Source organism: Castanea sativa, chromosome 7 (genome assembly GCF_040712315.1).
Source record: "Castanea sativa cultivar Marrone di Chiusa Pesio chromosome 7, ASM4071231v1".
Classification (NCBI taxonomy): Eukaryota; Viridiplantae; Streptophyta; class Magnoliopsida; order Fagales; family Fagaceae; genus Castanea; species Castanea sativa.
Genome location: NC_134019.1, coordinates 9,814,155 through 9,836,404, shown reverse-complemented (window position 1 = coordinate 9,836,404; position 22,250 = coordinate 9,814,155). Strand labels below are relative to the sequence as shown.

Here is a 22,250-nt window from a genome sequence, read left to right as displayed (position 1 = left end):
AAACAAAAACAAAAACGTGATAACTGATAAGTTAAGTTAAATACACTACCCATCTCATTCACCCAACCAGCCAAACGTCAAATATCTGAAAGAGCACAACAAAAAAAAAAGAAAAAAAAAAGAAAAAGAGAGAAGCGTCGGACCTGACTTCTACGCCGAGAGAGAGAGATCGGAAGGGACAGGCGGACAGGGATGGCGTCGACGTATGGAGCTCGCCGATCGGCCCGATTTAGCTCCGGCGAGAGACAGGTCAGCGGCGGAGATCAGAGGAAGGGTCGGTGGTTCTTAACTGAGAAGTGAGAGGCTGAGAGCTTGTGGGTTTCGGGGCAAATGACTGAATGAAGTTGTGGTTTTCATCCTTTTGTTTTAGGTATATCATGAGATCAACGGTGGGGGTAAGTCCATATGTCAAAAATCTGTGATTTTCCTTTTTTTTTTTTTTTTTTCACTGCTGGCGTGTCGGACTGTCGGAGCCGCGTCGGCGCTGTGTCGGCTCCGTGTCGGAAAAACGAAAAAAAAAAAAAAAAAAAAAAAAAAAAAAAAAAAAAAAAAAAAAAAAAAAAAAAGGGGGACACTTCTCGGACACCGGAGTCCGGCGAATCGTGGCGGTTCCAGTGTCCGACACGTGTCGGACACCGACACGTCACCAAAAACGGTGTGTCGGTGCAACCCAGAAAGTAGACTTTACTACTAAAAACTAGAAACAAGGCAGATGCATGAAGGAGATGATGAAATTGTATTAAGAAAATTCCAAGACAAAGCTTCTTCACTTGGCTTATCATGCAAAACAGATTGGCTATTAGGGACCAGGTAACACGATACTTGTATTTTCTATGGAAATGCTATGGGATAGCAAAGAAAGCTTAGATCATTTGTATGAGGAATATGGTTTTCCAAAAATTATTTGAGAGGGGCTATTGAATGAGACATGTTTGTACCAGGTACAGTGGCAAAAGGAATGGGAGAATTCACTCAAGTCATTATAGAACAGAGGACTCCATTTTCCATAACATAATGGAGGTTTCCGGTTGAAGCTTACTGGTTGCAAGAAAATCAAAAATCTGCTTTGGATAGAAAATTATGTCATAGTAGACTATCATTTTTGACGTGCTTAACCCATTGTCTAGGTCTCAGTTTGAGTTATTGGCTAACTAGTAGCCTAGGTCTCAGTTTGAGTTAGAGTCATCTTTTACAACTAGTACTGTTTTTTTGTTTGTCAGATTCATAATCAACCTCTTGCTTGAATATTCTTTCATTCATACAAAAAAATAACAGCTGTTCATAGTTTAATTTTTCAAGTTTATTTCTCTTCTTGAAATTACAAAATATTTGCCAAAATATTGTTCAGATTTAATTAATGACAGACAGAGCATGCAAAGATCTTGGAGTAGATTACTCCTGAGAGAGAGAGAGAGAGGGAGAGGGGGGGGGGGGGTGGAATAAGAAAATGAGAGAAGCTGTTATACTGCTGCAATTTTGTATTTCAGCCATAACACCCATGAGACATTTGAGACATTACATCCAGAAGCTGCATAAACATGCAAGCTCTCAGGGAAACCTCTGAAACATGCACTAGAAAAAGAGTTTATGAAACCTGAGTCTAAAACCTTAGACAAGATGGCAGAGTTACTAACACTCACAAATGATGAGTTAGAACAGGAATGCTTAAAAAAAGATGCATGTGAACATATGACTGTTAGTGAGAGATTTTAGTGACAAATTGCAAATATAATAACGATTTCAATGTGGTTTCGCTTTAAAAAACTCAAAAGATGCCCCACTGCTCGATAATGGTTCCACGGGTAGACAAAGAACTAGTTGTATATTTTACTTTTCAGAGTAAATATATGGAGGCCTTATTGGTTACTGCTGTAAATTTTAATTTTTATATTAGAGTAAAACTTAGGTACAATACAACATTAGGTGAGTACATTAAATTTCTCAATTAAATTTAAATATATAACTGAATTTAATTTAATTATTCTTAGAAATGATAATATTATTTGTGTTTTATTGGTTAATGCAATCATGTGTTAGAATTTATATTTATTTTGGTTATAAATTTTTTAAATTGGTCATGCAAACATGTAATTAAGACCCCCTAAGTAATTATTTTTTTAATAGATTTTCAACCTATAACGTCGTTTCTGAAGATTGTGTTCTTTTATCGTCAGAAATTAAATGATAACATCAATCAGTTTATGATGTAGGCGGGCATTAAATTCCAAATCTCTTATTCAACTATTAGAAATTTTACTAACTGAAAACTTTGAAAACAAAATGAGAAGGAAAATTTTGGAAATAATATGGGAAGAAAAACTTTTTTGGTGGGTGTTTGGTTGGAGGGAGGGGTGGGAAAAAAATTAGTGTGGTCTCGGTGTTTTCTCCCTGGATTCACCAAAACATTTTCTCTCGAAAATAGAGAAAAAACTGAGTGGGAGGAATTTAATAAATAAATGACAAAAATGTCCATGTGCAAGTCCAATCCATTGTTTTTTTTTTTTTTTTTTGGGTCTGGTGTAGACACTGTACTATGCGTATTCCTTCCCCCTTTTTCTTTTTCTTTTTTCTTTTTTATTTATTTATTTTTTCTTTTTTTTTTCTTTTTTTTTTTCTTTTTTTTTCCTTCTAGTTTGGACGTTGCCTATTATTATTATTATTTTCTTCTTTTGATTTCCTGGGCAGCTTCGTCCAGTTGCTCTCTTTTTTCTTTTTTTATTCTTTTTTTTTTTTTTTTGCTTTCTGTTGTGATTTTTTGTTTTTGTTTTTGACACTAGATAATGAAAATTCATAATGATGTTAAAATATGAAAACTTGTAAATAGAAGTCGTAAAATGTCATGTATTTTTGTAATTTTTTTTTCAATAACTCAATATATTCAAGTTCTTTTTTTTATTAAATATATTTAAGTTTTTTTTATTAAATTTAAATTTTTTTAATGAGCTCCTGAAAAGAAATACTGGAGCTGACACTAGTTGATAATGATATTTTTTGGCCGAATTCCTTTACGATGGTAGGCAATAAAAATGATGAAATAAAAGTCATACAATCAAACTTTAAAGTTCAAAGTTCCAACCTATCATCTCTTTTGTTTTTCCAACCTATTATCTCTAACGTGCATACACATATCACACGAGAGAGAGAGAGATTAGTTAGAATATTTAACAATTCTTAGGAGTTAGGAGTTTCATTGATGATGTGAACTATGTAATCAGTTTAGTTTTTATCAAAACACCAATTAAAGAAAAATTTTGGTGCCACACACATTTGCACAACTTTGCCCACAACTCGCTACATGGACAAGTTGTAGGTAAAGTTGTGCAAATATATGTGGCACCAAAATTACTCCCAATTAAAGGCACATGCAGACGGATAAATTAGTAAATTATTGGTAGAAATAGAATTAATTTGGTTTTATATATATATATATATATATATATATATATATATATATATAAATATTTCGACATATATAATATTGACTGGTGAGTACATCGTACATTGCCCCCTTTGTTTTCAACATCATCAAGACATCAACTTTTATAATACTGGTGAAATTTTTTAAAAAATAATAATAATAAGTAAAGATATTACTCAACCGCCCTATGGAATTTTTGAAAAAAATTTAAGACATATGAGATTTATGCAGGGGATCTCTAGGTACAGTCTAGGGATTCAAACGAATCTCTTGAGCTAATCAAAAATAAAATTATATATAATTTAAAAAAAAAATTTATTTATCTTTTCTTAAATAAAAATTTGAACACCTTAGACAAATTTTTTTTGAAGCACAACGAAAATAAGTTTGAATATGATCTCTTAACAATATCTTGGTCTTTAAAAAAATAAAAATAAAAATAAAAACTAAGAATAGAAGTAGAAATTTGTTTATCTTAATCCTCATAAAATGCTCAATTAGATCTTAACAAATTTGAAATAAACAACAGATAAAATTTTATTGTATTTAGATTTTGCTTGTTATTCACTTAACAACAATAATTAATATGTTTATTGTATTTAGAAACAAAAGATGGTTTCTAAGATTTAATTTTAGCAACAATAATTAGTATGTTCATTGTATTAAGACTCAACACAATAGGCCAAATGAATTTATAATTTATCTTATATGAGAAATACTATATCCACAATATTTTTACAACAAATTCTAAGTTGTGGGTTGTTATTAGCTATTACTAATGGACAAAAAAATAATTTCAGTAATAGATTTTAATTAAAACCAATAATAACTTATCATCTAAAATTTGATGTAAAAATATTGTGAAAATATTATGGATGTAACATTTATCATATTTTATTCTTTTGTTAGCACATACTATAGACAAAAGAATCACGTAGATCACAAAATTCATCTTCTAAACAAATTTATCAGCAACCACTAGATTTATGAATTTTGAGTGGAAATCATTAATTCAAAAAAAAAAAAAAAAAACCTTATTGAAGAGTACTTAACACGTGACCAATAAATTCATTTTCATAATTACAAGTGACTATTAAATTTCATTTATATTAGAGGGTTTCATTAAATAGTGTGTCATCAATATATTTCAGGAAACACACAATATATATATATATATATATATATATATATATATATATATATATATATATATATATATATATATATATATGAACTCTAACGATGATTTGCCACATATGAACTCTAACGAGTAACGATGATTTGCCACCAAAAAAAAAAAAGTTAAATGTGGCTAGTGAAAGAATTTGCACTATAAGGGGCTTGTGTCTTCAGAAATTGGAATCTTAGACCGCAAATGACTTTGAAACAACTAAAACTAAAAGATCAAAGAATTTGAATGGGAAATTTAGTATTTAGTTTCATCAACAAAAAATAAAGATCATCAAAGAATTTGAATAACATTATTTCTTGATCTAGTGGTAATTTACAATGACTTTTGAACTAAAATAAATAAATTTATATTACATAGTATGTGTGTATTTACAAAAAAGAAAATTCAAAACCTTTTTCCCAGCCTTTCCTCTGTTCCAAACGCAGCCATGGTATTGTTATTTATTATATTCAACACAGCAGTCATTATAATGGTAGTCAAGAGTTGGCCAAGCCAATCCAATTTGCTTAAATATGTCAAGAGGTTTATTATTATTTTTATTTTTTTTGAGAGTTTCAAGAGGTTTATTATAGTTTAGAGTCTTTAGCGTTTTTTTTTTTTCTTCTTCTTCTTCTTTTATTTTATGGACAGTTAAGCCGTATTTCTCTCAAAAATGAAAATTTAGGATTTTGATTTGAACAAGTCATGAATGGAAAGTTTTGAGCTTGACTTAAAAAAAAAAAAACTCTTTCATTTCTCCCTCCTCTACATGTTTTTTTTAAAATTATTTTTATCTTAAAACCCTAAATATTTTTCTAGAACCATGGGATTGCAATACCTAAATTCACTTGAGGATGTTATAACTATTTTTTTATATATGTATAAATCATCTATTCACTTTTTGTATTCTACTTTATACCCTACTAATTATCATATGTCATGTTCTTAATTTTTTTTTTCATTTTAAAATTTTGTTATTTTATAATAAAAAAATCAAAATAATACATAATAAACTGTAATTGGTAGAACATTTAAGAAGAATGCAAAAAGTGAGACAGAGAATTTGTATTCATTCCATTGGTTCTTTTGCTTACAACGATAATTTTAACTAAATGGCATTTTTATTAACCTCTTCTTTCTAAATAGACCGTGCTCTATGTATTTCGATGAAAAATCTTGTGTAAAGATAGTTTTTTTTTGTTTTGCAATGTTTGGTAGCATTAGAAAAGATAAGTCAGAGGAAAACTATTTTATGGTTTATTTTTAGAGATTGTTTTCCACTAATTTCTTTTTTGAAAAACAACTCTATCTCATAGCAAGCTAAATAAGGAAAGTTAGAAGATTATTTTTAACTCATTTAAGGTTTCTACCAAATATAGGAAAATTAGATACTTCTATAGAAAATACTTTTTGAAAAATAACTCATTTTCTAAAAAAACATTATCGCTAAAACAAACAGAAGTGACCCTTCTATGTACTAATTGAGTTGAGACCATCACATGATAAAACCTAACCTAAAGAATGAGCCAAAAAAAAAAAAAACCGCGCTCTGTTTGTTTTGACAATAATGTTTTCTAAAAAATGAGTCATTTTCTATAAAATTATCTCATTTTCTTATGTTTGGTAATAACCCTAAATAAGTTGAAAAACAATTTCCTAACTTTCCTTATTTAGCTTACTATGAAATAGAGTTATTTTCCAAAAAAAATTTAGTGGAAAACAATTTCTAAAAATAAACAATACTTTTTATGTTGACCAAATATAGTTTTCCTTTAACTCATTTTTCTAATGCTACCAAACATTGAAAAATACAAAAAACTATCTTTATACAATGTTTTCTATCAAAACAAACAAAAATAAAAACTAAAACCAATGGATAGGAATGAAAGAAAGTTGAAACCAAATAAAATCATCTATCCCACTCTTCAATGTTTTATTTTATATTCCATAAATTATAATATGTTGATTTTTATCTAAAAAGAAAAGAAAAAGAAAGATTATAATTACAACCATAACAAAATCTCACAATATTTTACATATTTTTACAGCAAGTTGAGGTATCAATCCATTATAAAATAAAATAAAATTATACCTTGACCCACCACAACTCAAACTAGAGAATGTTTAGGGGTATAACTTTTTTGCTGCAACTCTAATGTGATCAACTTTTGAGTTAAGAAGAAAAAAATAGTAGATTCATATGAAAATGATTGTTTTCTACTCACAATTGACCCATTCAAAAAGTCGTGGCAAATTGTATGGTCATAGAAGAACGGCTCAAAACATGGGTGTTGTGAAAATATTCTAAATTTTTTTTTAAACTCATACACTTTCTCTAATATGCCAATGATTTTTTTTTTTTTTTAAATTTTGGTTACTTTATAAGAAAATGAAGGATATTCTTGATTGATAGAGCATGTGAAATTGATTATTCAACATTCACCGTTGATGAGTTTAGTAAATTGTGATAAAAGTTGTGGCGAATGATATGGCTCTAAAAGAATTGCTCAAAATATGGAGGTTGACTGTTGTGGAAATATTGTAAGATTTTATTATACCCGTAAATTATCTCTTATACACCATATGATTAATAATTATTTTTCATTTTGGTTACTTTATAGGAAAAAGAAAGATAATCTCAATTGATAGAACATTTGAAAATGATTGTCCAGTACTCATAGTTGACGACTTCAACAAATTGTGGTAAAAGTTGTTGCAAATGACATGGTTCTCAAAGAACAGTTGAAAATATGGATGTTGACTATTGTGGAAATGTTGTAAAATGTTGTTATACCTATAAATTATCTCTACTATGTCATATGATTATTTTTATTTTTATTTTTTCATCTTTAAATTTGGTTACTTTATAAGAAAAAGAAGGATAACCTCAGTTGATAAAACATTTGAAAATAATTGTCCAGCTCTTACAGTTGACGACTACAGCAAATTGTGGTAAAAGTTGTTGCAAAGCGAATGATATGGTTCTAGAAGAACAACTCAAAATATGAGTGTTGACTATTGTGGAAATGCTTTTAGATTTTATTATACTTGTAAATTATCTCTAATGTGCAGTATAATTAATTTTTATTTTTTTTCATTTTTTAAATTTGGTCACTTTATAATAAAAGGAAGGATAATCTCCATTGATAGAGCATAAATGAAACACTCAGTATGAAAGATGAGGTTTTTACTAGACCTATTAATATACTATCATAAGCCATCTTAGGCATACAAGTTGTGCTATACAGATAATATTATATTAATAGTAAAAAATTGGTATTTATTTTAGAATATGAACTAGAATCAAGCCCAGATATGTGAAAAATGGCAATATAATAATCACTAGTCTTTAACCCAATAAAGTCAATCAATAAAGAAGGGTACAATTACAACATATATAGCATGTAGAGAGAGAGAGAGAGCTCTGTTTCTCTTTCTTTCTTTTTTTTAGTTGCTCTGTTTTAACCTTTTAATGGGGTACAATTACAACATATATAGCACGTAGAGAGAGAGAGAGAGAGAGAGAGAGAGAGAGAGAGAGCTCTGTTTCTCTTTTTTTTTTTTTTTGGTTGCTCTGTTTTAACCTTTTAATGAATTGCATATTGCTTTTCCGCTAACCATATTTGAGATATTGCATCAATGACCCCACAATCCCAACGGCTAAAAACCAACGTCTCTCTCTTTCACCAAACTCTTTCACTGTTTTATTAAAGACACCTACTCAACTCTGTTTTCGTCCTCTGCAATACATATAATATGTATGAAGCTTCCTCACAGTCTCACACTTTTTTGGCTTCTCTCTCTCTCTCTCTCTCTCTCTCTCTCTCCCTGTGAAACTAGCACTTACCCAAAATCTAATTTTAGCACAACCCTCTTGTTCTTTCACCACAAAAAGACTAAAATCCTCTTTTGAACCAAACCAATTGCAACCTCTTTCTCTCTCTCTCTTAGTGGGGTTGTTTTTTTTTTTTTTTTTTTTAACGTGTTTCTAAATTTAGCCAAATTGTAATCGAGTATCAAGGTTGTGGTTAACAATTTATATGCTTTAAACAGCTCCTCTGTTTTCGTCTAAGATGAGCCCCTCCCTCTGTCCCTCCCTCTCTTCTGCGAGGTGACAAAGATTGTGAGGTTGGCTTTTGCGTTTTCCAACCTTTTTTCTTGAAATGGGTTTGTCTAGTTTTGGATTCGTGTCAATTGAAAATGATTGATTAAGAATCCAGACTCTGAATTCAATTTCAGAAGGGAAAAAAATGGCATCCTCTGAAGTTGAATACGCTTCCTCTGCACCTTTTGGTTGTGTTCTAAGGGACAATGGCAGGCCTGATCGGTACAGAGAAAACGGTAATCGAGCTAACTTTCCTAAAAACCTCAAGCACTTGGTGACGGGTCGCCTCCATTCGTGCATTGGAATATCTTCGGGCCCTGTATCAGACGCGAATCCGGGGGCTCAAAATGATAATATTGTTGAATCTTGGATTGGCAATGGAGAGAGGAACAGTAATCATAGTCCCAATGGTGAGAAAAAGTACTCAACAATGAGCCCGAAGCAGATGCAAAGTCTTGAAAGATGGACTGCCCGACCAGAACAAGAGATTGTATCAACAATTGACAAACAGAGGCAGGAGGCAGAGCCCTTGGAATTATCAAATTCTCCAATCATGTCATCAGGGGAATCAAGTTTTAGGAGGGAGGAAGGCTCCCCGCATCCACCGGTTGGTTCTGTTGAAATTCCAAACCTTGGGGCTTCTTCCCTTGTTCAGATATGGGAGAAGAGGCTTACCAAGTCCAACAGTATGAAATTAAGGTCTAATTCTGAAAACAGCAGTGTTGAAAATGGTTTCCCTGTTCAAGAATCATCAGCTGAAGCAGGGGAATCTGTTGTTGTTGAAGAAAAATATGATGCTCAGCCTAATGATGACCCCTTTCCTGATTGGGAGTCAGGTAGAACGTCTCCAAATGATCCACCATCTTCGTCACAAGGCTGTAATTCAGAAGGAGAGAGTGAGAAGGTTAGAATAGTGGATATCATTAAGAAGTTAACAGCTGCAACACAAATGCAGAGCCCCAGGTCCTCATCTTGTGGCGATGATAATGATCACGACCAGTCTAGCATGCTTGGATCGCCATATAGAGAGCGGGACTGTACTTATTGGGATCAATTTGAGTATAAAGTTTTGCCTCATGTTATTTCACCCCGGATCAGAGGGCGTCAAGCATTCACGGATTTGCTTATGCAATTGGAACGCGACAGGCAAAGGGAGATAGACGCATTGGCTGAGCGACGTGCAGTTTCTAGATTTACACAAAGAGGCCGCATTCAGGTTAAGTACTTAATTCATTTACTGGAACTCCTTTTTGGTTTATACAATATAGTGATGAATTTATTTCTTACCATTAGGAAACACAAATTTACTTTGTATTATGCTTGTTTCTAGTCATTGATTCGGCTTAGATTACTACAACGGGGCATGGCAATTCAAGATCAACCACGCCCGCAACCAACAGTATCTAAAGTCAACAAATTACCACAAGGATCTAACATCATGCATCTAAGGTATAATATTATTTTATTGACATGTTGCATTAAATTCGTTCAGAATTTAGAACTGTGCATGTGATGGAACTGTTTTGAGAACATTTATGATTATAGATTTAGTCATTAGTCCCAATTCTAAAAGAAGAATAGTAATACTTGTTTTGTTGGAAAGTTTACAACATGGTTTTCTTTGGTATGTGGAACACAATAGGAATGTGTCATGTTGTTTGGTTTCAATGTTGTACAAAGGGAGGAGGGTCATTTAAATCAATTAGTTGGAACATGTTAATCTAGTTCCACGTCCATTTGTTCTGTTTCTCCCTTCTTTAATTTTTTTTGGTTTAATCCGTTTGAATGTTTTAATGCTATGCATAAGATAAAATGCTCATTTAAAAGCAATCAGTTGGGTGAAACCAATGATAGGCAAGTTTAATGAAGTTTTCACTCTAAGAAAACTTTTAAAAAAAAGTAGAAGAGTAGAAAGGGAACAAGAACTTTAAAAGAGCATATATGATTGTTAGGCTTCTGTTGTGATCTGGACTCAAGCAATATCCCAAAAACTTCAAGTTGCTAATTATATTTCGACTTGGCATTCATCTTGTTCTTCCGTACAGGGGATTTCCAAAATCAAAAAATCCCAAAGAAGGAAAGGGGAAAATTTCAAGAATTTTTCTGAATTTAACAATTTGGAAACCAAAAAATGTGCCACATTTAGAATTTGTTTGGCTATAGATTAATTCTACCTGCATCATACTTAGAACCCAAATTTTTTGTAAAATAGCCTCTTACAGACCCATAAAAGGATGGTTGGGCAAGGTTAACAGCCAGAATGAAACTTAGTTACATCTTCTCTAACCCCAATTAGTTGTAGTTACAGACTACTTAACTAGTTGATTTGTAAAGTAACACTCATCATTTGGTGCTCATATTAGCCAAACAACTAGTGCTCATACCACCACTTCGAAACATTTGTGCATAAACATTCTGCATTTTTAGTTAATGAGTCATACATTCTGCATTTACAAGTGTAAATAACTGCTGCTGATGATATTTATATCTTCATGTCACATGTAAATGGTGTGAGCTTTGCAAGGCAAAACAATATAGAAGTAATGGAATTAAACTGTTGCAGTTTAGGCCATGAATAGTGCCTATGCATATAATTCAAACAAAAACAATTTTGATATGGAAATTGTTTAATATAGTAGTAAATTTAGAGTTAATATTTTACGATCAGGGAGAAGAAATCTAGAATTGATGAAATTGGTTAGATTTCAAATTATGATAGTGGAATACTTCTATTTTTTTGTTTAAGAATTTGAAGATTAAGTTGTCGTCATTATCATTCTATTTGTCCCAAGCTATCCCTGCAACATTTAATGTGAACTTGAACCTTAAATACTGAAAATAATTTTGCAATTTGTATGTTATTTGAATCTCAGAAATTTTCTGCCATGTTAAATCCACAACATTTAATTCATTTGATTTTGGAAATGGAATCTCAATTAACTGCAGGGAGAGATTTAGCACAGGTGTAGAGCAGGTCACAACAGCCCAGAATGATGCCACTTATCCAAGAAGCCCACGTCTGGAGATAGTAAACAATGCAGCTCATTTGGACAGTTCTTGCAGGGAAAGACCTAGCACAAGTGATGAGCAGGTCACAACAGCCCAGAATGGTGCAACTTATCCAAGAAGCCCTCCTCGGGAGACGGTACGCAATGCAGTTCATTTGGACAGTTCTTGTAGGGAGAGACTTATCACAGGTGTTGAGCAGGTCGCAACAGCCCAGAATGATTCAGCTTATCCAAGAAGCCCTCGTCAGAAGATAGTAAACAATGAAGATTATTTGAACAGTTCTTCCACATTCAATCAGCCAAGTAACCACTTTCATAATCAGGAAGTTAATATAACTGATCAGCATAGTACACACCAGTTAGAAAACTCAATGTCACACATAAAGGAAGATGTTCATGAAGAAGCCAGAAGTTCAGATGCGACATTGCAAGGAACAAGCTCAGAGGTTAGAAATCTTGACTCAGAAGAATTTGCAGATAGAACTGCATCCTTTAAGTTTTGGGCTGAGAATGAGATAGCAGAAGAAGTGGAGGTCATTGACCATGATTATGCAGAAACCAGTTACGACTGGATTAATGACATTGCTCGCCCACGAAGTTATTGGGAACATTGCAGACAAGAACGGTATGAGGAGGTGCTTAATAACTCAGACAATGGGGAGATATGTCAACTCCTTGAAAGGTATATGAGGTTTTGTTCCCAGATTCCATTTCCTCCCGTTATCTTCTTTTCTTTCCTTCTCCTGGCATTTAAGCTTAAACAAACTACAGAATCATGAATAACTAAAATAGAATCAATTTCTGATATCATGGGAAACCATTTAATATAAAATTTGAAGAGACCAAATGGAATGATGCTGCCCTTTTGTATTTAATATTTAAGCCCTGCTTCATTGGATCTACTGAACAATTACATAACAAAAATAAATAAAAGAACATTTGTTCAATGCTTGTTTTGCTATATTAGGGATTTTAGTTAGTACTGCATCTAAAAAACTTAGTCTATCATTCACCAAGGGTGGATACAAAAACAAAATCAAAATTCCATCAGTGGATGCTATATTTTTTAGGATGGTTGGGGGATGAGTGAGCTTGTCCCCAATGACAAATGTGAGGTTAGGTACCATTGACAATGACTAGTGAAGCATGAACTATGCTCTCTGTGTATGTTAAATTTTACTTTTAGACATAGTACAAAAATAATTCCACATTTCAGTCATTTGAAATTTTAATTTTATGTATACAGAAGAACAGTTTCAAGTTTTCTCACTAGTGATTTCAGAGAGAGAATAGACAGATTGATGGTGTCCCGCATAGATAGACAGATGCATCTAGAAGAAAGAGAAGATGAGAATGGCAGCCAGGAGGGAATGGACCAATTCATGTCTTTCTTACATAGTTTTACGGATCCATCAGGCAGTCAACAAGAAGAAGAAGAAGAAGAAGAAGAAGAAGAAGAAGACGAAGAACAAGTAGAAGAAGAGGAAGAGGAAGACAGAGATGTGGCAGAGGAAGGAGAGGAGAGCCTAATCAGTGGTCAGTATCATGAAGCTGGCGATGACTTTGATGAATCCTCATCATCAATGCAAATAGCTTCACCATATCCATTAGGGTCATGGAGTTATCAGGATAATCAAGTTGGTGATGATTCTGATCAAGTTACATCCACATCTCCACGCCAACATTTACCATCTCAACCTTACTATCAGGATAGTCAGCAAAACTCTGCGGCCACAAATCCTAATTCAATTGTGAGTTTTACCTTATACCCTATTGGTTATCTCAGTATAAATTCCTTGCGTTTCTGCCAATGAAATAATGCTGCTGATCTTGCAGGAAATGGAACTCATATATGATATGAGAGGCCAAATGGAGCAACTCTATCATGAGATGTCTGAGCTAAGAAAATCAATCAAGAGCTGCATGGACATGCAGATGATGTTGCAACAATCCTCTAAGCAGGAGTCTCATTCAGGTTTGTGTTCTTCCCTCTAAAGTAAAAGTGAAATCCATATCACATGTTCAAATCAACCAAGTAGGAGATTTTGACGCCTTCCTTGTTACCCTAGTAACAGCAGGGTCATAACAAGAGATACGCCACTAATAAGGATGTCAATGCCAACGACAAGCATGAAAACATGGTTTTAAACTACTACCAAATATGCTGGACATAATCACATGGTTAGGAAAACAATCATATGTTCTAAACCCACACTAATCTCAAGCTAAACACATGCCTTTGGAAATGAGTGTTATGTTATATTCCAAGAGAGTGTTATTTAAAGCACTAATCTGGCCCAACTTTACTATTTTGCTTTTTCTTTATCATCTTTGTTCTGTTTTCTTTTTGAAAAAAAATGAAATTACTTTTGTAATGCATGCAACCGGAAGCTAAACAATGATTAACTGCATAAATTTTTTGAGCCCCTCTCTGCCTCTCTCTCGTATTTTCTGTCCCTAATTCATTAAGGTCCTCATAAACAATAGCATATGAAATCATTCTTACAGCTCAGGGGGAGGGGAAGAAGTCCTATGATGGGGTACCAAAGAAAGGCAATTGTTGTATTTGCTATGAAAAGCAAATCGACTCACTTTTATACAGGTACTTCCTTTTGAAGCAAAGGTTCCCTTTGAAGAGTATATATATTTTCATTTTGATATTGTCAATGTTTTCAGTACTCATATTCTGATATGTCATTTTTCATATCTTTCAGATGTGGACACATGTGCACTTGTCTCAAATGTGCTCATGAATTGCAATGGGGTAGTGGAAAGTGTCCAATATGTCGAGCTCCAATAGTGGATGTCGTGCGAGCTTATGTGGATTCATAGATTATTTGTGAATGAATTCAGGCTCCACAGGACCACCTTTATTAACAGAACTTAACTTAAAGAAGCGAGTTGAAGTTGAAGCATTTAATTTATTTGCCATGTAAATATTGTACAAGAAATTCATTCAACATCACACATTGTTTCTCTTTTTCAACATATACTCTGTATATGTGTTTTTTTGAAGAGAAATGACGACTAACATGATCTGAAATTCCATCTTTGTATATACAGTTCTATTTTATTTATTTTTTTCCTTTTTGGGGTTTCTTTTCAAAATATCCTCTGCATTGTTCTCCATACAGGGTTGGATTAACAAACGAATGCTTGTTCTGCAGTGGAGAAATATATGTTTTCTTCTTTTATCGAATATTGCAAATACACTTCACATCCAACACTCAACAGTGTTGCAGTTATTTCTATGTTTTTTCTTAGGAAATAGCACTATATCCATTCATGCTCTCTCTCTCCAAGCAAGTTATGCGCCTGTGGTAAGTAATCAATTCAGATAAGAAAAGTAGTAAAAATGAAGCAAGAACCATTCAGGATATCCTAAGTCATAATGGTTGAATATTCCTGCAGAATAATGATTAATGAATCATCGCCAAAGCCACTTTCTTTTGGCTTTCATACGAAGTCATTGTGATTTCTCTACTTCAAGAAGCAAGGAGTCCATAGGCATGATTGTTTGTACTTCTTGACAATGAAAGGTAACAATAGCCAAGACAGAGAAAAAGGTTCTACAGATTGGAAAGATGTACCGAATTTGTATCCATAGTGAGTAAAATGTACATGGAAAATGTTTTTTTATTCTTGTACCAGTAGATAAAACCATTCAGTCACTCATTGCACCATAAATTGTCCAAGACATGCAAGATGCAGACAACTCATTTTCTACCAACCAAAGACTTAGGTCTTTGACCCAATGAAGAGCATAACAAATGTCTACCGGGTATAATTAAAGGTATTCTTTATAGTCTGAAAGTAATCACAACTAACAAGTTCTTGAAAGTTGAAACTATTCAAAGAGGTGTTGTTGGAAAATCACCTTTGATCAATCATTTACCTATATATTTTAATACGTAATGAATTTTTGAGTGAGACTTCTTCATTGGAAAATGGACATCTAGAACTTCAAAATGGATACAAATTTCACCATACTTTAGATCTACAATGAGCCATATATCCATTTGAAGTTAAAGTAACTATGTTAATTTTTTTCTTAAAAACTAGTAAACTTTCTTCAATTCTCTTTGTAGTAATGCTAAGCACAATTTAATTCTTTTAGAATCCCTACTTTCTAAAGAATTGGATTCCATCCTTGCCTCCCAAGTCCCAACTTTTTCAAAAATATTTCATCCTTTGAGTTGTGAGCATTACGTTCAAAAGAGAAGTATAAATTTTTTTTTTTTTTTTTTTTTTGCGAAAACCACATTTTCGTCTCTATATTTTCACGCGATTCTCACTTTGGTCCCTATATTTTATTTTCACCACTTTTAGTCCCTGTTTAGAAAAACACCTTCTATTTTCGTCCTTTCCGTCAGTGCCATTAGGGCACTGACCTACATGGCAAACGGAATCATTAAAATAATAATAAAAAATTTTATTTTGTAATTAAAAAATGCAACCTCACCATTTAAATTTTAAAAAATTATTTATTAATTCTAACTAAATAAAAAACAGAAATAAAAATAAAAAATCACATTAATTGAGATCAAAGTGTGTCTTGAACAAGAACAATAAGAACACAAACCAAGATCTAAGAACACAATAAAAAAATTAGAAACAGAAATAAAAATAAAAAATTACATTAATTGAAATTTAAGTTTGTCTTAAACAAATACATCAAGAACAAGAACTCATATCTAAAAACACAAAATTAAAATCTAAAATCCACAAATCACAAACCCATAAACACAACACAAACACAAACCCAGCAACATTTTTCCCAAGTTCCCACTTTCCAACTTCTGGTGCATACATTGTCTCAAATACTTGTCAAGAAGAAAAAAAATTAAAATAAAATTTTTTTTGAATTTTGATCTGGTATCATTCTCAACAAGAAGACAAACCCAGATTTAATCACAAGAACACACACTTAGATTTTCGAGGATTTTCTTATCCTTTCTTGTCAACCAAACACAAAAAACACAAACACAAGCTAATCTCAAATTTTCTAAGATTTTCTCACCCTTTCTTGTTAACCAAACACAAACACAAACATAAACTGATCTCTAGCAAGAATACCAAAACATCTCAAAACCCAGCAATCAGCAATCAATTAGAAATCCAACTGAGATAGCGATTAGAGCTTCAATGTCGACGGTATTTCGCCATTTCCGACCGGCGGTTCTTGTTAAGCAAAGGGTTTCCGTTGAGCTCCATGAAGAATTTCTTCCTACGGCGTCGTTTCTTGATCTGTGGCTTTACAGCTTGGTACAAGAGAAAACAGAGGGGAGGCGTCGTTTATTCACAGAGCAAAATGGCCATGGCTACACTCACACGAAAGGAGAGGCGTTTTGCCCCTCTGATCTCTCTTCAACCCATCACCGCCACCGTCCAATCAGAGTTAGGGTTTTGAGGTGGTTCATCTTCTTGAACTGGGTCAGAGGAGTCGTCTTGGGAGTCTGAAACGGGGGCTTTGGGTGGTTTTTTGGGAGGTGAGGTTTAGGAATTGGTTTCTGAAGGGGTTTACCCAGTTCCCTTTGGCATGCTGGGTTTGTGTTTGTGATTATGTTTGTGGATTTGTGATTTGTGGGTTCGATGCCGTGTAACCTTTTTTTTTTCTTATTTTCTAGGTTGACAAGGAAGATCTGTGGCTAGGTTTATGTTTGTGTTTTTGCTCTTGCTGGAAATCAATTGGGTTTGTGTTTGTGTTTTTGTTCTTGCTGGAAATCAGTTTGTGTTTGTGCATTTGTGTTTGGTTGACAAGAAACGACAAGAAAATGCTATAGTTTAATTTTCTGTTCTTATTTTCTGGGTTTGTAATTTTTGGATTTTAATATTATGTTTATAGATCTTGGTTTGTGTTTTTATTATTCTTGTTCAAGACACACTTGATCTCAATTAATGTGATTTTTTTTTTTTTTAGTTAGAATTAATAAATTATTTTTTAAAATTTAAATGATGAGGTGGCATTTTTTAATTACAAAATAAAATTTTTTATTATTATTTTAATGATTCTATTTGCCACGTAGGTCAGTGCCCTAACGGCATTGACGGAAAGGACGAAAATAGAAGGCGTTTTTCTAAATGGACTAAAAGTGGTGAAAATAAAATATAGGGACCAAAGTGAGAATCGCGTAAAAATGTAGGGACGAAAATGTGGTTTTTGCCTTCTTTTTTTTTTATGTAACTTTGGTATTGTAGACTCTAAGGCAAGGGTAGGACAAGGTGGGGCCCAAGGGGCCTAGGCTCCCTATTCTTAAGAGAGCATATATATATATATATATATATATATATATATATATATATATATATATATATATGGATTTTGCTAATATGTGCCCTAAGGGCACACAATAATTATTCATTTTTAGAAGAAAATTTCTCGGGAATTGAAAAAGTGTTGACAGCTTTTTCAATTTCTGAGAAAATTTTACCATAAATAGATGGCTTGATGTGTGCCCTTAGAGCACACATTAACAAGACCTATATATATAGGTATAGTTTTTAAAATTTTATGTTTAGGCCCCCTCTTTCAAAACTTTTGAGCCCCTTCCCCTAAAATTTTACATTGATTTCATTGTAATAGCATTTGCATCAATTGTAAAATAACAATAAGCCCCCAAATCTATCCAATCAACCCCAAAATACACTCACATTAATTTATGTATCATTGTGCAAAAATAAATTTGTACTACAATAATTGTGTAAATTTACACAATTACTGTAACACAAATGTATTTTGCAAATTTATACAATTATTAAAACACAAATGAATTTTTGTACAATGATACATAGACTGATGTGAGTGTCTTTTGGAGTTAATTGAGAAAATTTACACAATTACGATAGCTATATAAATGAATGATTTAGAAATTATTTAGATTATGCGCAGTGGTTTCAGGATTTTTTTAAACTTATACTTTGGCCCCCTTTAATGCGAAATCCTAGGTCTGTCCTAGCTCCAAGGAGTCAGTGAAAGAAACTCAAAGAATCTCCAAGCTAGGTCAGTTTCACTTTTATGATTCTTTCTATCTTCACTTAAATTATATTGACATATCTTTTCTTTTGATGTTCTTCTTTTGTTATGAATGATTGTTTTCCAGTATGGAATGATCATTTTTCCAAGCGACTAGATTAATAATTGTGTATATTAGTTGAATTAACATATTGAGGATTAAGGTTCTTATATAAAAAAACCATATTTAGGATTAGGGTTCTACTAATATTGTTAAATCTTGATGATTAGAGCTAAGCTCTTATTTGCACAAGAAAGAATCATGTATGTTTGAAGGGTCCGATTAACAAGGTGTCTTTAAATCATTTGTTAACAGACAATTTTAGGAAAATTTTGATATCACTTTTATTGGAAATATAAAAAAATGTAAAAAAAAAATTACTTTTTTCTTTTCACATAAAAAGTTTTAAAAGTATATTGCCTAAACCAATGAACTTTTTTTTTTAGAAACCTAAACCAATAAACTTAGGGCATCCATTAACTTTTCACATGTTTGAAATACCAAATAAATGATTCAGTTTTTTAGAAGATTAGAAGATTTTGAAAAAAAAAAATTTGGGAAAGGATGCACAAACATGTCTAGGCATGCGCAATCATACTCGAAGCATGCGTATCTTTAACAATGTAGGCTTTTTCTCACTTAAATTGAAGACTAAAAGTTACTTTTTTATTTTGTCTATCTACTTTTTCAAATACATTTTTCAACATTTTTTTTCTATCCCTTTTTTTTTTTATAGAAGAATCCCATTTAAATATGTATCTTTATTCTTTTGCTCATTTGTACAAATACATTTCATTCTTTCTTTCTTTTTCATGCAAAAAAATTCATTATTTGCTAGTGAACAATGACTCTTCAGACAAAGAGAGTCATTGACTCACTATTATCACGACCCAAAAAAAATCTCTATTTTAGTAGAGTTGTAGCTTGCATATGCATCTCAATCCAAAAGGAAAAAATCCTCTCTCAATTAAATTACATAGCATCAATTTAAAGATTATTCATTTGCGTTAAGATTTAATCCCTTGGATTATGTTAATTAAGACTCATTGATCACTTTCCATATTTGACTTGATATAATTTTAATTTTTTTTTTCGTAAAGTAACTTTCCATACTTGATTAGATTAGATTTTATTTTATTATATTTTTTTCTTTAATTGATTAATTAACTCTACTGTGGGGAGTCCGAGGACCGAGGAGGGTGAGAAACGGTATTTCCACCGACTTATCTAAAAAGCACATCTAAACCGAAAAGAGGATAGGAAAGGTGCATAATGTCACAAGAGCACCCAAGTAGGAGAAGTAGTCTTCCAGGAAAGGGCCAAGGCAGTGGAAAGATATTTCTTGAAAAAGGTTACTTACCACCTCCATATTGAATGCATGGCAACAATCTTATCAGCTGCATTAATGAGGAAATGACACCTGAACAGTAGATTCACAGCTAAGCAGCCCCTTCTACCACCTTCAGCAGAACTTGGATAGGACAAGTGTCCAAAGGAAAGCCTGGAAGTATACAAATGAAGGGCCAGGATGGAAGGAAGAAAGAATATATAAGGGAGGAGAACCTCTTAGATTAGGGGATGTTGAATTTTTGTAGAAAAAAGCATAATTAAGAGGATAGGAACAAACACAGTGCAAAGGAGTTGAAGATAGAACTTGTACAATTTTTTGTATAAGAACACATCCTCGGGTTTGCCCGAAGGCTGCATTGATCTCAAATTACTCTTTGGAATCATTCTACTCTGTTAATCTTCAGATCTTCAGCCTTAATCCTAAATTTAATTCAACTTACTCTAAAGTCATTTTCTCACTCTCCATAAAAATTATATTGTTTTGGGCTTAATTTTAGGGAAAGGGCTTCACTATTCTTAGTGGACTTGGACTATCAAAATTCTAGCACTCACAATTGGCACCGTCTATGGGAACTTTTGCTTGTGGTTTTGTTAAGTCATGGCTAATCTGGAGCAGAACAGAGAGGAATTTGTTGGTTCTCAACAAAAGGACCATTTTGTTAACTTGGAACGAAGGAGGGATAGGGAGAATAACCCCACACCCAGCGTTATGGTGGAAACACAACATATAGAACATACTGAAAGGAGTCATTCAAGGACAATGAGTCGTGTTTCGCATAAGGAGGAAACATGGGATTTAAAACGTGAGATTTATCATCTGCGTAAAAAGTTGCATCGAGGGAACGTGACAAGAGAAACTCCACACCACCATCAAGTGAGGAATCCGGGGAACATGGGGATCGATCTTATCACCCCAGATCTAGGACTCCACATACTGAATCTTTTTCTACCTCCTCTCGTTTAGATAAATTTGAGAGGCATATGAACAAGTGTGGAGAAGGCTCATCTCATCAGAGTGGGGGGAATGATGCAATGAGCAAAGCAGTTCGTCAAATTTCAAAGTCACCCTTTATAAGAAAAATTGACAGAGCCAAGCTCCCCCATTGCTTTACTCAGCCTATGTTCACCAATTACAATGGAAGGACTGATCCTGTAGAGAATGTGAGCCATTTTAACTAGAGGATGGCTATCTATTCCAAAAATGAGGCTTTTATGTGCAAAGTTTTCCCTTCTAACCTCGGGCACATGGCTATGCGATGGTTTGATGCGTTGGAAGAAGGTTCAATAGGATCTTTCGAGGAGTTGACTCGAGCGTTTGGGGCTAGATTTGTAACATGTAGTAGAGTTCCTAGACCCTTAGATTCTTTGTTGTCTATGGCAATAAGGGAGGGTGAAACTCGTAAAACCTACTTAGACAGATATTGGGAAACATTCAATGAAATAGATAGGGACTTTAAAGACGTGGCGGTAAGGACTTTTGAGGTGGGGCTTCCAACAGAGCATGAGTTAAGGAAGTCATTGATAATGAAGCCTGCTCGTAATATGCGTCAACTTATGGATCGTATTGACAAGCATAAACGGGTAGAGGATGATCAAATCCAAGGAAAGGGCAAAGCCAAAGCCTTCCCAAAAAAGAGGGATCCTCGTGCAGGGGGATATAATAATAATCGTCCTAGGAGGGATTTTCCCAATCAATCATCGGGAAGAGGCACTCAGGTGGTCAACTCAGTGTTTAAAGAGCCAGTTTATCAAATCTTAAAGAAGATAAAGAATGAGATGTACTTTAAATGACCCAATAAAATGGGTGGAGACCCGTCCAAAAGAAACTAGAGCCTTTATTGTCACTATCACCAAGAGAGAGGACATACAACAAAGGATTACAGAACTTTGCATGATCATTTAGGCTAGTTGGTGAAGGCAAGGAAGTTGAAGCAGTTTTTGCACCAGTCTACAGGACAATCAGGACAGTTTGTGTCCAGGTATTAGAGAGATGGAATTCCTCAGCCAACCCTGGGCATAATTAACGTAATTTTTGCTACACCCTGAGGCGACATCGGTTCTTACTCAGGAGTCATGTCTGTGGCATCAAACCTGGATGTGGAGGACAAAGCCCATGTGTCTAAGAGGGCTAAAATGGTGGCTGTGCCAATTTCGGGTTTCTCGGAAGAAGATAAGGAAGGAACAT

General features: G+C 33.3%; 2 protein-coding genes across 2 annotated transcripts; both read left to right on the top strand.

Annotated features, from left to right (window-relative positions):
* Window positions 1–8,556: 8,556 nt before the first annotated feature.
* LOC142642841 (uncharacterized) lies at window positions 8,557–14,744 on the top strand. The gene is made up of 7 exons (XM_075817268.1): window positions 8,557–9,910; window positions 10,025–10,143; window positions 11,641–12,384; window positions 12,949–13,453; window positions 13,539–13,677; window positions 14,211–14,304; window positions 14,417–14,744. The coding sequence occupies exons 1-7, from the start codon at window positions 8,840–8,842 to the stop codon at window positions 14,532–14,534; spliced, it is 2,790 nt and encodes a 929-aa protein (XP_075673383.1). The 5' UTR covers window positions 8,557–8,839; the 3' UTR covers window positions 14,535–14,744.
* A 6,566-nt stretch (window positions 14,745–21,310) lies between these two features.
* LOC142643934 (uncharacterized) lies at window positions 21,311–22,089 on the top strand. The gene is made up of 2 exons (XM_075818640.1): window positions 21,311–21,843; window positions 21,969–22,089. Exons 1-2 carry the CDS (start codon window positions 21,311–21,313, stop codon window positions 22,087–22,089), a joined length of 654 nt encoding a protein of 217 aa, XP_075674755.1.
* The last annotated feature ends 161 nt before the right edge of the window (window positions 22,090–22,250 follow it).